Consider the following 16,366-nt stretch of genomic DNA (forward strand, 5'->3'; position numbering starts at 1 on the left):
GGAGCTATTTTTCTGGGGTGAAAAACAGAAGCAAACCACATCAACTCACTTCATTTTAACATCCACTTTATTGTCATCACCCCTCCATTCCGTGAGCTTTCAGCATTTGTTTTGGCATTACAAGCACCTGTGCCTGTAAACGTTAGGCAACATAAATAAAACCTTCTTACAATAACATCTACAGGAAATGAAGTTGGTGCAATATATGATAGCTGCAGCTTCTCGGCTCCCCTTCATCCATACGGAAGCTGGTAATATGTAAAAGCTACCGACCCAAGTGCTCAATCTGTGTTCTTCAGCATTATTCGTAGGTCACAGATACACAGAGAGAAAGGATGGGCGAAATGATGTTTGTCTGCACCTTGGGAGAAACATTCACATTTGGCTCTGAGGGAGCCACTCAATCCATCCTTCAACCTGTTCATCACCTGTAGGATATGACTCATATACAACATACAACAGTGGCAATAACTTCTCCCCCACAAGAACTCCATACAGACAAGAAACCCTAATTTGCCTTAAGTATGCAATGATAACTGGCCAAGCCCATATATATTGTGCATGTCTAACCTTTAAATAAGCCTTAAAGTCCCTACTTTTCTGGATATGGACTGTAGATCCTCAGGAAAACATAGCCCCATGTGGTAGGATCCATAAAAAAATATACCTGTGAAACAGAAATGATTTCCAAAAGGATGAAAGCTGACAGATACCACTGTGCCCATGCATGGACAAAAAGGCTATTGCTGCATCTGTGTAGCTGTTGTGTCACCGCTCAGGGGAGAAGGAGTGGTACTGCAGAGTGAGACTGAAATCAGATACACAGCTCTGAGATAGCAGAGGATCAAGTGACCCTCTTCCAGGAAGGGAGTGTTAAATACAGCTCTGCAGAACAAACTCCAGCAGAAAGATTACCTCAATAATATTCAGTATTCTGAGAGAAAACGATATTTTCAGCAGTGTGTGGCGAAAGAACGAGGGGGAACGGCAGCAAATCGAAGCATAGGAAGTTCCACACAAATGTGCATGGGAACTTCTTCACAGTGCAGTGACGGAGCACTGGCACAGCTGCACAGAGAGGTGGTGGAGTCTCCTTCCCTGGAGATGTTCCAGACCCACCTGGACGCCTACCTGTGCAACCTGGGCTAGGGAGCTGCTTTGGCAGGGGGTTGGACTCCATGATCTCTGGAGGTCCCTTCGAACTCCTACAGTTCTGTGATCCTGTGATCTCAGAGACAAACACTTCAACCTTTTTAGCCTATTAGTTCTCTCAACTAAGTTTTCGAGCACTTCCCATCTCGTTCAAAGGTCTTTCTACAGCAGGTGTAGGACAATTTAGGCTAAAGTGTGCTGAGAGTATGTTCTGAGATCAAGGACTGCTGTGGCTGTGCACCTGAGACTGGAAGGAGCAAAGGAAAAGCACACTCCCAAGAGAGGATACCTGAGTGGACAGGGTTGTTTTGCTGCGAGCATGTGTGCCCATGTTTTATTTACTGGAGAAGCACCGTGGTCACACTGGGCAGAGTGAGGTGGAAACATTAAAAGGCATTGCCAGGAATGGTTTAAGGTCACAGCCCACTGCAGGATTAATACTTCATTGTCAGTCTTCTATTGCCTGATGCCTTGAAATATGAGAGCTAGAATTTAGATCTGCTCAGGATGGACAGCTTTTCTCAGGTCAGAAAAACTGAAAAACACTTATTTCTTTGGGATCTGGAGGAAATATGCTGAGGCAGAGCTGAAAACAAGAAAAACATACACCTCAAATTTTAAGGAAATGTGGGAAGTCATGGGTGTAGTCTCTCCCAGCTGAAACCTTTTGGTGACACTTCAATTCTATTCATTCTCCCTTACAGAAGACTTATTTTCTGAACCTTGAAAACCAAAGTATTGGAATAAGTGACAAAGGACAGCAGCCATCCATCAGGAGGACATTACCTCAGTTCATATCCCTAGAGGTCGGAGCTACTTCCAGGAACAGCTGGAGATGCAAAGTAACCTTCTGTAAGAAGCCGGGGTGGCACTTGAAGCGAACCAGGGGGAAGTAAAGGACAATACCACTGAAAATGAACAGGACTACGTAGAGAATCTCAATCTGGGGTTTATCAATGATCGGAGCTAACACCAGGTACACGGCCGCCATCAGCACAATTATGGGGATAGCAATCGGGACCTGTGAAGACAAAGTGCAATGACTCATGTAATACTTGGCCATTGCAGCTCTGGACAACCCTGAATCTTGTGCCGAAAGCTTTTTAGGTGAAATCCTGCTGCAGCCCAAGGTATCATCCAGAAATCACCGTTGATCCAGGCATCCTGTTTCCCATCCCACTCCTCCTCTAGGGCTGAACAGCATTTCAGGAGCTGAACCATGTACCCTAACCCCTGGTCTTCCCTGCCCTCCCAGACCTGAAGATGCAGACAGCTGTTTTAATTCCAGGTCTGCTTTTGCTCTCCATACTTTTCATCCAAACCCTGAGCTATAGACAAAACCCACATCAATGTGCACAAGTGGAGTCTTAACCACCCTTGAGCCAAAAGGTTTCTTCATGTGTTCACAAGTAGGTGGACAAGGAATCTCAGAGGCTATTAAATAGAACTATAGAAACACCTGCTGCCTGGAGGAACACCATGAAATCCAAGAGGAAACCTCAACTCACTCATGGCATCATGAGAAAAACCAGCTAACTCCCGATTTCTATCCACTGAACTAGCTAGTGGGGAGCAAACCTGTCCCCTGGCCATGCCAGAGGACTTGGGCCCTACTGGCCATGTTTCTTCCTCTCTGTGAAGGCTCACATACCTGGGTCATCTAGCCCAACCATTAGCCCCACCACCACCATGCCCACTAACCATGCCCCTCAGTGCCACACCTATCCTTTCCTTGAATATCTCCTGGGGCAGTGATTCCAGGGCTTCCCTGGGCAGCCTGTGCCAGTGCACATTCTGGGATAGAACATGAAATTAGAAAAGGAAAATCATGCAAAATCTGTAAGCAATGAACCCCAGTGCCTTCTCATTCCTCAGAGTGATGTCTTATTCATTTGGACAGTCAAGGAAAAGGGTTAGGGGGTTCTTTGTTAATACTTCACCTTGTAAGACCTTGGCAGGTCTGGTTTCTTGATTTTTAAATACAAGAGACCAGAAATGGTCATGCCATAGAAAAACCATGCTACAAAACTGAAAAAAAAAAAAAAAGCATTAAATTTTGGGTGAGATCATCCAACAGTGCCAGTCCCACTTTGCATGTCCCAAGTATACATATCTCCAATTAAAAAGGATAATATTGATATAAACTTAACAGTTCTTGCATTTGTTTCCTTTCCAGTGCAAATAATGAAAACCCGATCTGAATGTGACAGATTGCTTTCAATATGAGGATGAATCACATCCAATTAAGCACTCATTCAGAGGCAATCATGTGTTGCAGAGATCCTGGTTCTTAATCTTTTTCTTCTCTCCTCCTCCCTCCTCTGCATTGGTCAGAAAGCAGTAACCCAGGTTCAAAAAAGTATTAAAAGAAAATACTTTCAAAAAAGTCAACACTCAGCACTACGGGGGATGCACAGAGAAAGGCCACGCTTACCTGAAATAGGTCACGATGCTGGTGAAGTTCCCCGGGATTATCATTATTAAAGACATCATGGATGTGAACAGCAGAGCAGGGGAAGGCGTGAGGCATCGCACGTGGGCCATGGACAAGATGTCTGGCTGCAAGCCAAAGCAGAACAGTGTGCTGTCATGTCATGGACACAGGGATTAGTGCTCATCCCCACAGCTGCTGGGGGCAGTTCTGCCTGCAGCCACATCCTTTCTTACTCATCAAATAAGCACCATGCTATAAAAGCTGTTCAGCTGTGAGGAATGTAAACATGAGCCCTGCCAGCACGGACATGTTGTGTCTCACTGATTTCACATCAGGTCTTCCTGATTTAGACAGGGAAGATGAGCTTTTCAAGCTACAGATGTGACAGATGAAGACTAAGTCAAATCAGAGCTTTCCTAATCATCACCAGGAAACCAGCCTGGCCTTGTCGTGGTCCTGCTCTCTGTCACATTGCTCTGGGACTTCTGGTCCAACTGGAGAACTGGATGACTACTCCCAACAGATATTTGCAACTGATGTAAAGGAAGATTGGTTCCAGAACATGGAGGGAATGATTAGCTTCTTTATTTCTTGGTTCACTGGGCATGCTCAATGGGAATTTTGCTGGGTTTGCTGGGTTGAATGCAGTGCAGCTTGAGTACTGAAAGGGGAGCCAACTTCCAGATGTGGCAGAAGTACCCAGATGCATGTGTGTGTATCTTATATGTTGTGTACATGTGTTTGTGTATGTGTGTACCTACTGGGAACATATGCTCAGCCTCACTATCAGCTAGACCTGGGCCATGAGGCTGTGGCTGCCTGTTGACTGTTGGGCCACTGGAATCAGCCCCACGTAACAACACTAATTAAAAAGCTCATTTAGGGAAGTCTCAAGGATCAGTGTCACCTTGCAACTGCCACAAAGAACATAAAGTCACTAAAACAAAGCAGACCTCCTTTGTGATTCCTTACCATATGGCCTTCCCTTGCAGCAATGTAGCACACGCGGCCTCCGCTAAAGAACGTGCCGTTGGATGAACCAAACGTAGACAGTGCCACTGACAGGGAGATGAGCCATGCCCAGCTAGCCAGGACTTTGTTCCTGAGGTCAAAAAGAATTCATAGCATAACATCCAGATGGTGAGTGTACTGAATATTCATCCTATTACCCGACAGGTCTCTTCTCTCCACTATTCTCACTGATAGTTTTTTATTTTCCAAAGCTTTTCTAATGACTGAAAGCCTTCTCCCCATTCCCATCCTATCATGTTGCTAGGAACTTGGTCTGTTCAGAACAGGCAGCATCTCTTCCTGCCTGGTGTATTTCCACCTAAATCTGTCTGCAGCACAGTGGTGGACAAAACACACAAAACTCCCTGCTTTATGTGTATACATGCTGTCACACAATTCCTGCAGATACTGAATTGCAGCCAACTGTATTAGAATGGAAAATGCAGAAACACTGTTCCCACCATTTGAATTGTATGGCTTTAAGCCACGCGTACTCCTTTTCAGCATCACTCATCCCAAATGTTCACAAATCAAGAGCTTACTTCTCAAAATTATGGGGTATTATTAAATTATGGGCAGTTGCCCACTTGCCCCAGTAACTTCACAGTTTACAAACATAGTTTAGAAGTTTACTATCCAGGTTATGGGCCTTCAGGATTTGGGTTATTAAGCTATTTGTTGAGCCACAATTGAACTTTCTCTCAAAATGATGGAATCTGAGCACCTCCTATGATTGCAAGACCTCATTGCATCGAGTCAACAGTGTTTCTACCCAGCAGTTTTCTTCTTATAGGGGAATAAATGCACTTAAGTGTGATGCGTCCTCCTCTGGCTCCTTTATGTGTGATCTCCTTCCATCACGGCTGAATGGCTGCACCTCCTGCTGCCAACCCCAGGGAGCACACCCTCCTCAGCCTGGGGACTCACACCCATCCTCGGGGCTTGGGGTGCTGCTGAGCTTCCTGGCTGCTAATTCCCTGCTGCTTCTCAGTTGTGCTCTTGGGGTGAAAAGGTGAATCGGGAAGGAAAAGGAGAGGTGTAAAAAAGGAGGGAGCTCACAAATTAGTTAATTGCGAGTGGTGAGAAAGGAAGTGCAGAGAAAGTTGACAATGCCACAGTTCAGTGAGGCTTTGTAACCTCTTCAAACAAAGCATTAGACCTTTAGAAGCTCTTGTTGGTAATGACATGAAAGGCTGTTAGAGAACACATCCAGCAAGAGCTCATTTAGATCTTCAAACTGAAGCTGTTGTGAAATGCTTACAGCAGCAAAGCAGCTGCTGACTTTTTAGGGAGAGAATGAGCAGCAACAAAAATGTCCTAAAAATACTCAGACTGAAGTTAGGTGTTCTGGGAGCATCTGGTTCAAAGGCATTGCTGCCTACATTTCTCATGAAGGTCCTTTCCTTCCTATCCTAAGATCCTTGTCATGCACAGAGCCTGTTCAGTACCACCAAACCCATCTGTGAAACAGTTCGGGTTGATGGAAGGTGCAAATAGTTTGTAAGCAGATGGGGAAACTGAACCAACGTGCCCCAAATCACCACCACTGCATTTGTGGGGCAGCACGCTGTCCTCTCCACTGGAAACGCCTATGGGACAAATTCCACCCCAAGTCTGGATATACATCTGTATTGGGCTTATGTGGGAACAGCACCTACATCCCCCAAAATTCAGGAGAGAAGCTGTGCTTTGCTGTGCCACACGGGCTGTGTTACCACAGGCAGAGCTCACCCCCAAGTGACGGCCACAGCTCCTGAAGTCAACAGCTCAGATGGAGCCATGGCTGCAAAGTAGCTGATGTTTACCAGCAAATACAGGCATGTAACCAAGGGAATAGCAATCATCACAGCTCTGGGAAGGGTCACCTGGGAAAGGGATGACAAAGAGTGTTAGATGCAGCATGTTTACGCCTTTGTTTTGTCTTTGCTACCACCCACACTGAACTGCAACTCATTCGCTCATGACGCTTCTCCTCAGAATGCGTTCACAAAAGACTTACACCCAGATTCATAAGGAAGTTTTTACACCAATCTCCCACACTATTAGGTTGTACATTTCAGAAGCTGTTCCTTAGGTGAAAATAGAATTTTGCTTCATATTGGTTTATTTGCTGCTTATGACTCCTGGAGTTCAGCATCTCTGCATGAGCATCCGACTGAAATGGGCGAAGCGCCATTGTGTGCTGCATTGTATGTAACAGCACACGGCAAATCTGCTCCAGGGAGGAATTGTTGTTTTCTTAATGACAGGATGCCATCTTTGAGCCCCACAAACTACTTCAAGGCTCACCAAAATCAGCAACCACTCCTTCTTGCAATTGAAAGCACCAGAAAAGAGCACCTAGTAGTCATCTTGGAGCAATTTTGTATTTAAAAAACCTGAAATATCCATGTTTCTATTCCCCACTCTCACAGTATGACAAGATATGGCAATTCCGAATGTTGTTACCTCCACCCTGTCCAGGTCTGAGTATCAGTACACACAGTCCTGTGGGAGAGTGCCACGTGATTCTAGGATCTTTGCTTCCATTTAGATTAATATTCAACTGTGCATTTTCATTTAAACTGTAAAATCTTGCGCACTGCACTGGTAGAAAGTGCACACTAGATGTGCTGCGCTCACACAGCTTGACGCTGCTGCGGTGGTGTCCCGTCTGTGATCTGTTCAGCACAGGGAGGGCTGATGTGAGATGCAAATAGCATGGACCAAACAATGCCTAGAAAGTAGATGATTAAGGACAAAGGTTGTTCAGAGGCTTAGATTCCCTCATGAGTGAGGCTTGGCTTGCTCTGAAGTTCCCCTCCACGCAATGAGGAGGGACAAGTGTTTTCTGAAGCACGCATCACCGATTAGATCTTTGGAGGAAAATGTGGTATTGAGAAACCTTTAGCAGTAGCGTGGCTGCAGCACATAAATTTGAGTACCTAGGGTGGGATGCCCTGAGCTCTGATGGAACCTCAGCACTCAGCTGGCTAGAAGCTCTTTCTCCATCCACTGAGGTCTAGTAGTGCTTTTTTTGTGGGTAGACTGCCTTTGTGCTTTCAGCCTCATTTTTGCAGTCCTGTCACATTTCCAGACATGTTCATAAGCATCTTACCCCACAACAACCGTAACAACAACAAGACAGGAGGAAAGCTCAGCAGTTTTTCCTAGACTCCCCAATCCTTCAGTTAACCATAGCAGCAAATTTGCAGAAGCACTGGGCAAATACAACCCAGCTCACTCACCTCAGGGTTCTTCAGTTCCTCAGTTACGTAGTTCAGGTTGTTCCAGCCATCGTAGGACCAGAGCCCCTGATAAAACGCCACTCCGATCGTCCCGATACCCGCGTTCGTGCCTTGAAAAGCATTCTCAAAGCTCTGAGTCTGCCCTTTGGCAAGCAGCACCAATCCGCCCACCACGATCACCAGCAAAGCCAAGAGTTTGGCAGCTGTAAAAACATTCATGACAGACATGGCCAGCCTCACGTTGAGGCAGTTGATGATAGTTAGGACCAGGATGCAGGCAGCTGCTGTACATTTGACGACAACCTGCGGGGATGAGCATCCTGGGTAGAACGGAGCGACGGCGTACTCGGCAAAGCTCAGGCAGACAGCTGCCAACCCAGCTGGTCTCACCAGGATGACAGAAGTGTAGGCGAAAAGGAAAGCAGGAAAGGAACCAAAAATCCTCAAGATGTAAATATATTCACCTCCAGACTCTTTGATCACGGTTCCAAGCTCAGCGTAAGACAGGGCTCCAAACATGGCCAGCAGACCACAGGCTGCCCAGATGAGCAGGCTGCTGGCGGGGCTCCCCATGTGATGCAGCACCCACTCAGGGGACATAAAGATCCCCGAGCCTATCATGGTGCCTGCAATTAATGACACTCCGCTAATCAGGCCGACCTCTTGTTTCAGTCTGAATTTCTCCCTTCCTTCACTCAGATCTGTGGATGAATGGGCCGAATCTGTTGTGTGCCTTCTCCTCATCGTGGACCTGTTAGGAGATGTTTCTTCAGAGGCAATACAGAATAAGACTGAGTCATTTGAATAAGAACTACCTGAGGTCTTAAAGGTTAAGTTAATAATTATAAGAGTCACACTGTTAAGAAATAGACATGCTCTTCCCCTGATTCGCATTCTTCCATTCCCTGTCTTATCTTGCTAATTTATAATGGTTCAGATCCTGCCAAGTTTGATTATCTTTGGCTGTCATTACAATAGTGGCAATGGATTGCGCTCAGAAGTAGCTGGGTCACGCAAGACCTTACCAGACTGTCCCTCTGGTCACATCCCCTTTGAATTATGCTTCTAATGGCATCTGAAGCAGGCTGAAGATAAGGAAAATCCCCATACAAATCTGTACTTTATTCTTTGGCTTAAAGTCAAGGATCAAGAACCTGCTTTAGTGCTGAACTACATTTTCACTCCCCACTATAAAGTGATCGGACCAGCCTGTCACCCAGCCCTGCCCAGCCAGGAATACTTCCAGTGCCTTCACCAAAGACAAAGAAGAGTTCTGCTAAAAACAGCCCGGGCTTCGCTTTCTTGTGGAACAGCAGTGGGAAATGCTGACTCTTTCAAATTTTAGGAAGCACAGGAGGGAGAAGAGTGAAGAGACAACTTTTATGGGCCCTTTCTGTTGGTGTATAGGAGGTATGCAGATTCATAGCAGACCACAGTGCTCAGAGGATGTTGTCACTGCCCATCATTCGCATTGAAATGCACACACTCCAGAGCAGTGCAGAGAGGCACAAGCTTTGGCAGTGCCTCTGCCTCCTGTTTATCTAACAATGTTTCAGGCTTTGGGGAGGACTGTGCTGGAAATCAGAAGACTGTTACAGTGTGCATGGGGGTGCATTTTGTGAGATGTGTAAGTACTGAGCAGGAGGGAATGTCCGTTCAGATTCCTTCCAACATAAAGCAAACGTTACTGAGTGCAACCATGAGGAAAGAGACCTACTGTCCTTGTGGTCTCCGTCAGCCTTCTGCTGCCATGAATACCAGAACACAGGGACAAGACCTTCCTCAGCACTTCACAGACATGGCAGACCTTGATTCTTTAAAATGATCAGTCCTCCTGAACCGCTTGACCTAAAAAAAGAAAAAGAAATATGAATATAAACAGAATTATTTTCATTGTTTGTCTAAAAATTTCTTCTTGTGTTTAATTTTGTATTATTATTTTAAATTATCTTCTTAGCTTTGCAGTTTTCTATGGATGAGTCTTGAACTCTTAGCAAGATTAATGCATCCGTAAGAAAAAGAAGGTAAACAAGTCATCCAATTTCTCAGATTGAAGCAAATAAAGTAGAACAAATTTTAACATCAAGTTTTAGTTTCTTCAAAGATGGGGAAAAAAAAAGAAATCTCATTAAATAGTATACATCTTATCACCAGACAAAGGCGACCATTAGAAAAGCTTTTCTTTGCTTTTCTATGCTAGGAGTCATTCCTGTCAACGACTGCTGTGTCCCAGCCATTAAGAGAGAGAGGAATGACCAGACTCACAAATCCCTTCGGTTAGTTTAAGGTGAAATGACATTCAAGGTCCAAACACGGCCATCAATTTCAATGAGAATTCCTGTAATAGAATTACAAGTATTGGCACTCTTACAGTTATGTCTAAGCTGTGCAGCTAACCCATGCGACTTTATAGGAAATCGAAATAAGCTTTGTGTTACTTAGCAACTTTAAGAGAAGGAAAGAGAGAGAAATGGACAGGACTAAAGATCACAGGTCCGGGTTGCAGCACTGGTCCATCCAGTGGGGGTCTCTGGCCTGAAAGTGTTCATCCAGATGTCCCACCTGAGCTGCTCCTGAGCTCCCTTTTGTGCCTGCTATACTTGCAGGTTCCATGGGACCATCACGCCCACAGGTAAACCTGCACCATCACTGAACAGGGAGTCTGAGCCACAGCAAGGCCATCCCACCTCGGCAGGACGCTCACCCCCACCACATCCTTGAGCAGTTCACCTATTCTGATGGCAACAGTTTTATCTTGCAAGTGCTTGAGGCATTTCCAGGCATGCCACTGATAAGGTGTTTCCCATTGTTCTGCTGTACCAACTCACTAGTACTCACTAGGAAACAGTATCCCGGCTTGATTCTCAAAGTCACTTATTTACACAGCTGACACATTACAAAGTCATTTATTTATTCACAGCTGATCAAGGCGTAGCTTTAACAAAAGTGAAAGGTTACTCTGCCCATATCAAAGAAGCTCTTTTAGGTCTCCCTAGTAAAGGTGTGAGTTCTAAGAATAAACATATGCTCCTTGTACTGCAGGGGTGCAAATTAATTCGTTTTGAGTTAATGGTTTACAAAGTGCTTGAAAAGTCGAAAGCAGGCATCCCAGTAATGCAGAATATTTTGGACTGCTGCTACTAAGTGACAGTGCTTGTCTTGTTAACTGGTTTAACTATCCGTAGCACAATCTTTTTAAAATTAGGTAACACCACAGTCCAGCAGAGGTCTAAAGATCTGAGGGTCTTTTCTTTTTTTCTGCAGTATAGACTACATTGACTACTTCTGTGTGCAACCAAACATATTATGTATAGCGATCATATCTGAAATTGTGTTCACAGAATGTGGCTAAATCAATACTAAAGGAAAACTTTCTGTGACCACAGGTAGTTGAGTATCCTGGTCAGGTTACAGAAGTATTTCAATAACTATTCCGTCGTAATAAAGAGCTTTCTTTTCTAAAGTGTTAATGGAAGGTGCTGTGGAGGAGCTGAGAGGATCTTTTCAAACCTTTATGGTCCTGGCTCCTTGAAATAGAACCAGATGATCTATGAGGTCCCTCCCAACCCAAGCCATTCAACGATTCTAGGAAATAAAGAGCTTCTAATCTAATATGGTATGTTAGTAGCCTCAGTCAGTTCCTAAAGGGAGTCTATTTTTAATCCCATGACCACTGTCACTCAGTTCAGACTCCTTCTGCCCAAGGTAATAATGACTCCTATTAATAAGATCTTGAGGCTACTCCTGTTGAAGCCTAGATGGTCTGACTTCCCTGTATCCTTTTCTGTTGACTTTGTTCTTTTTTTTTTTTTTTTTTTTTTTTTTTGCATCAGCAGTGGAGAGTAGGTAGCCATAAGTACTTTAGCCAAGTGGTTTGGCACCATTATCAAGGCATTTATCAAGATTGGATACGTAAAAGTGCATCTCACTGCTCTGCTTCAAGAAATACGTACGAGCAGGAGTAAAAATAATGCACTGCGTTCCCCTTCTGGGGAGTAGCAAAACTTTGTTATTCAAGCTGTCATGTCTTACAGCGGCTACCCAGGCAACTCTATCACGTACCTTTGACATTGCAGTGGCTGGTTGCCATCTACTGGCCTCTAAGCAATAAAGCAGCTTTGTCCAGCCAACTATGCTTCACTCTACTTCAGGGTTTAATATCTTGAATTACTGATTGAAAAGGAAACAGGCAACAAATACTAGTTCTTAAATATTAACGTAACATACATTGAAAGCATGTTGGATTAATGAATGTCATTTGTCCTTAAATTCAATAGGGCTGTTTTTATCCCAGCCATATCTGCAAGGATGACATAAAAATAATTTAACATAAAGGCAGTTAGCAAGAACTAGACAAAATACACTTTAAAACATTTTGCAGTGTTTAATTTTAGGCCCCGGGAGCTGCATTTGGAACACAGTTATAGGTTTGTCTCTTCTCCATACTGTACTTTGGAAAGAGTTACAAATCTCAGAACGGAAAGTGAAAACAACCCACAGTCTGAGGTCAGTGGCCGAAGCCTGTAAGTTTCTTCTGAGGCATTTCTTTATACCTACCAAAATGCACAAAGATCAAGGTTTTCTTTTTTAGAAAACAAACAAACAAACAAAAAAATCAAGTTGTTCGAGATGAGCTGAGAGAGAACTCATCCAGGACTTCAGATGTGGGTTTCATGGCCTTCTCTACTTGAGAATGTGGGAAGCCATAAATCCAAGAATGCCCTCTTCTCCAAAACGTAGACTTTCAGCTGTATTTGCAGGCAGATCTTGGTACAGAATCACAATCATTTGAGCTGGAAGAGATCTTTAAAGACCATTTAATCCAACTCTCCTGCAATGAACAGGGACACCTACAGCTCCATCAGGTGCTCAGAGCCCCGTCCAGCCTGACCTTCAGTGTGCTCAGGGCAGGGCATCTGCCACCTCTCTGGACAACCTGTGTCAGGACCTCAGCACCACCTGTACTTGTGAGATATCCTTTGAAAGGAGGGAGGCAACAAAAGCTAGGGAAGTGGAGCTCTGAAATAGGCTTTGAGCCCAGAAGAAAAAATGGGGCAGAGAGAAAACATGTCCCATGTGCACTACGTGAAAACAGAAGGAAAAGTTGACTCACTTCGAGGTGTCTGTCTGGGGACGGGATGCCCTATGGTGCTGGGCTCCCAGGAGCTCATCATCCAGCACCACAGCTGGCTTCCAGCTCCCGGAGCACACCTGGACTCACCCTGGGGCTGAATGGTGAGCTCCAGGCTGCTGCTGCTGCCGCACATTCTGCCAATCAGTTACTGAACATTCTGTTTTGTTGTCTTGCTGTGTTCAGGAGGAAGCTGTTACTGTTGCACTGTACGTTCTCTAAGCTGCCCTATGGAGCTATACCTTGAGCAGTAACAGTCCGACTCCTCCATGTCACATGGAAGTACACTTAAATAAAAGAACTCATGGAGAAAATGGAGTAACACAAAACAAGAATCATAGCTGAAAAGAAAATAATTACCACTTCCATCAGGGCTGATCCCACTGCTGCATGCGAAGGCAGTAGTCGTTACTTACAGTTTATTTTGTAAATATTAAATAAAAATAGACAATTTAATTCAAAAGGTTTATAACAAAATTAGAAAAGAGAATTTTGCTTCTAATACTATTGGAGTAGCATTCTGAAGCTAAACAAATAAAAAATGCATTTTTGCCGAGAGACACTGCATACATTAGAAACCAATATAACCACAGAACATCTCAAGAGACCCACAGACAGCAACAGGAGAGCACCTGCTAAGTGTTCCCTCCCCGGCCTGGGGGAATGCTGACCTCAACAGAACAAAACAAATAGTAAAAAGCAACAGCCTTAGACTGATGCTGGCTGCACGATTCCCCATTCTGGCATTGCAGACAGTTACTGTACCAAATGCTGCTGCTGTATTTTCTTTCACCTGTTCATGTTCACATTTCCCAGTTTAATTATCTATACATACATATACACCAAACCTGTCCAGTTTAAACAAAAAATTAAAGTGATTTAAAAAAAATTAAAACATGGATACGTTTTCAGCTCCAAAATTCTGTTTAATCACTGAACCATAGAATCCTTTGGGTTGGAAAAGACCTCTAAGATCATCTCATCCTGCTGTCCACCTACCAGCAATACCGCCCTCTGCCCATGTCCCTCAATGCCACATCACTACATTTCCAGAACACCTGCAGGGACAGTGACTCCACCACCTCCCTGGGCTAAAATTCATGCCTGCATTTATGAGTAGAATGTACTTTCCCTGATACAAAGTGGTTTGTTATTTCTAAAATGGACTTTGACAACACTTGCTTATAGTTTATAACTTTATATTCATTGTGTTAGGTACCACTCTGCAATAAAACAGTGTCATCTCTGCAATGCTTATTAAAAATATCATAATGTTGTTGGTCTAAATCATGCCAGCTTCTCTTAGATTTAGAGGGGGCATAGTGACCATGTGTTTATAACTCTAAGTCTTAAAGTCTTCCCCAAAACAAACGCTTACTTTTTTTAACGAAGCCTTCTATCGCAAGCGACATTCCAGGTTGTATCGGCTGTGAGAAAACAGAGCAGAGGACTGGTTGAAGTGCAGCCTGTTCAATGAATTACAGCCCTGTGCTTTATATAAAGACCATTCCTGCACTCGGTGCAACCCCTGCACTTTGTGCCTGCTCCTCCTGGCCAGCTGCAGCCAGGGCAGGCATCTTCCTCCCTGCGGCACAAGTGATTGCAGAGCTGCCTGCCCATCTGGAAAGACATTCAGAGAAGCACAGCCAGGAAGGAAAGTAGGGTAACATGGCTTGCCTCTCTGCCTGTTTACTTTCTTCTGGTCATGCTGTAAGCGCAGGGTGGGGCTGGGCAGGGTAGGCTTATCCCTGCTTCACACTTACTGCCATCAGCATGTGGGGCAGGTATGTACCGCACCGCCCCAGCACTGAGTGGGATGTCCAGATAGCCAGGCACAGCACAAGGGCAGACTCTGCCCCCACGTACCCAGAACATCTCATATGTGGGGTGGGCATGAGTGTACCAGGGGCTTCATGCTGTACCTGGGCACCGAGGAGGTGATTTCCTAGGGTAAGCTTAGGCAGAGACCAGAAGGCTCACACTGTCTCCGTGCCCATTACTGCCTACCTTCTCCAAGAGCCCAGATAAGAGTTTAATTTTAACAGCCTATTTAATTATAACCTCACTTTGACTCTGCCAAATGTCAAGGGAAAAAAAAAAAGCCACACATTTGCCTGGAAAAATCACATAGGTGATGATGCTGTGCTATATATCTCTGACTGATGCTTTATGAAATTGTAGCAAACATTTTTGCACTTCATGTTTCATCTTGTACAGCTTTAGCAATAGAAAAACTAATGATCTTGGGCAGATAGTGATGTGTTGATACTGTAATTGCTCCCATCTGTAGCTTCGGTTAAAGTTATAAATAGATATGAATAAAAGGATGAAACGAATTACACATTTTTCTTGGGCCTTACAGTGGAAGCATGTGTGGGAGAGGGGAAAAGAATCCTACCATGTTATAATTCCATTTAGTATTTTAATTTGAGATTGCGTGAAGACTGTGCTTAAAGGCTTGCAGGATTCGTTCTGGTCTCAGATTACAGCTTCCTGATTGTCCTTGCCGGTGATGCAGTCAGCTGACAAATTCACGACATGATGATGATGTCCAAGAAATCTCTCTGAAGTAATACTGCTCTCTTGGATACCATTTGATAAATCTACAGATGCTGTCCTTCAGTTTTTACCCCTTAGCCAAAATGAGTGGCTAGGGACTTCTGTTTGTGCTTACAAACTTCCCGTTTTGCAGTCCACAAATAGGATGTATTGGGAGGGAAGAAAGAAGTTTTCCAGCTGAACTGGATTCCTGTCTGGAGCCAGCTGAAGCCAGTAGGCAAAGCAAGCCTCAGGCTCTGGGGTGTGGGCTGATACCTATATTTTCTGTGCCAGGGGAAAGGAAATTAATGATACCACTTTGAAAAGCTAATCTCTGCTTCCCTTTGCCCCCATTGTTGCAGAACAGCAAAGGCATAGCTGTGTGGATGGTGGCTTCTCCCCCTATTCACAGAAAAACTAAATGCTGCTCTTCCTTCTCACCCTGCCTTTTCCCTCTTCTGCTACAGACACAGGCTCACCCTTTGGGCTCCCACCCCTGTGCTGGGGGTGTGGATGCAGTCGCGGCTGTTGGGCCCAGATAGGAGATAAGCTGAAGGCAAGGGTCCTGTACTGCAAGAGAGGAAGAGCTGATTCCAAAACAGAATTTTGCAATGTCAGAAAATACACTTTTTAATCACAATGGTTTTTTTTGTTTTGTTTTGTTTTGTTTTGCTCTGCGTTTAAGTAACTGCCTAGGAAGAGGAATGTAGAGTTGCTTTAAAAGTCTGTAAAACTTGCAGATGTAGTTAAAGGTAAGCCCACATATGCACGAGCACGCTGCCACTATTTATGCAACACTTTATGCAATTCATGCATAGCTTTGACACCTACTTTTCAGTATTACAGTGCTCAACCATTTTGTTTATGCTCAGG

General features: G+C 44.5%; 1 protein-coding gene across 1 annotated transcript; it reads right to left on the reverse strand.

Moving 5' to 3' along the window:
• Positions 1-1,939: 1,939 nt before the first annotated feature.
• Positions 1,940-9,953, reverse strand: LOC136045300 (b(0,+)-type amino acid transporter 1-like). Its single transcript, XM_065731133.1, is given in 8 exon segments — positions 1,940-2,173; positions 3,093-3,180; positions 3,587-3,711; positions 4,559-4,688; positions 6,329-6,462; positions 7,825-8,575; positions 9,538-9,678; positions 9,880-9,953. Coding segments are annotated over 8 exon segments (1,677 nt in total).
• Positions 9,954-16,366: the final 6,413 nt, after the last annotated feature.

The sequence above is a fragment of the Cyrtonyx montezumae genome, unplaced genomic scaffold (assembly GCF_038088225.1).
Source record: "Cyrtonyx montezumae isolate F1298 unplaced genomic scaffold, pur_monq_1.0 scaffold_13, whole genome shotgun sequence".
NCBI lineage: Eukaryota > Metazoa > Chordata > Aves > Galliformes > Odontophoridae > Cyrtonyx > Cyrtonyx montezumae.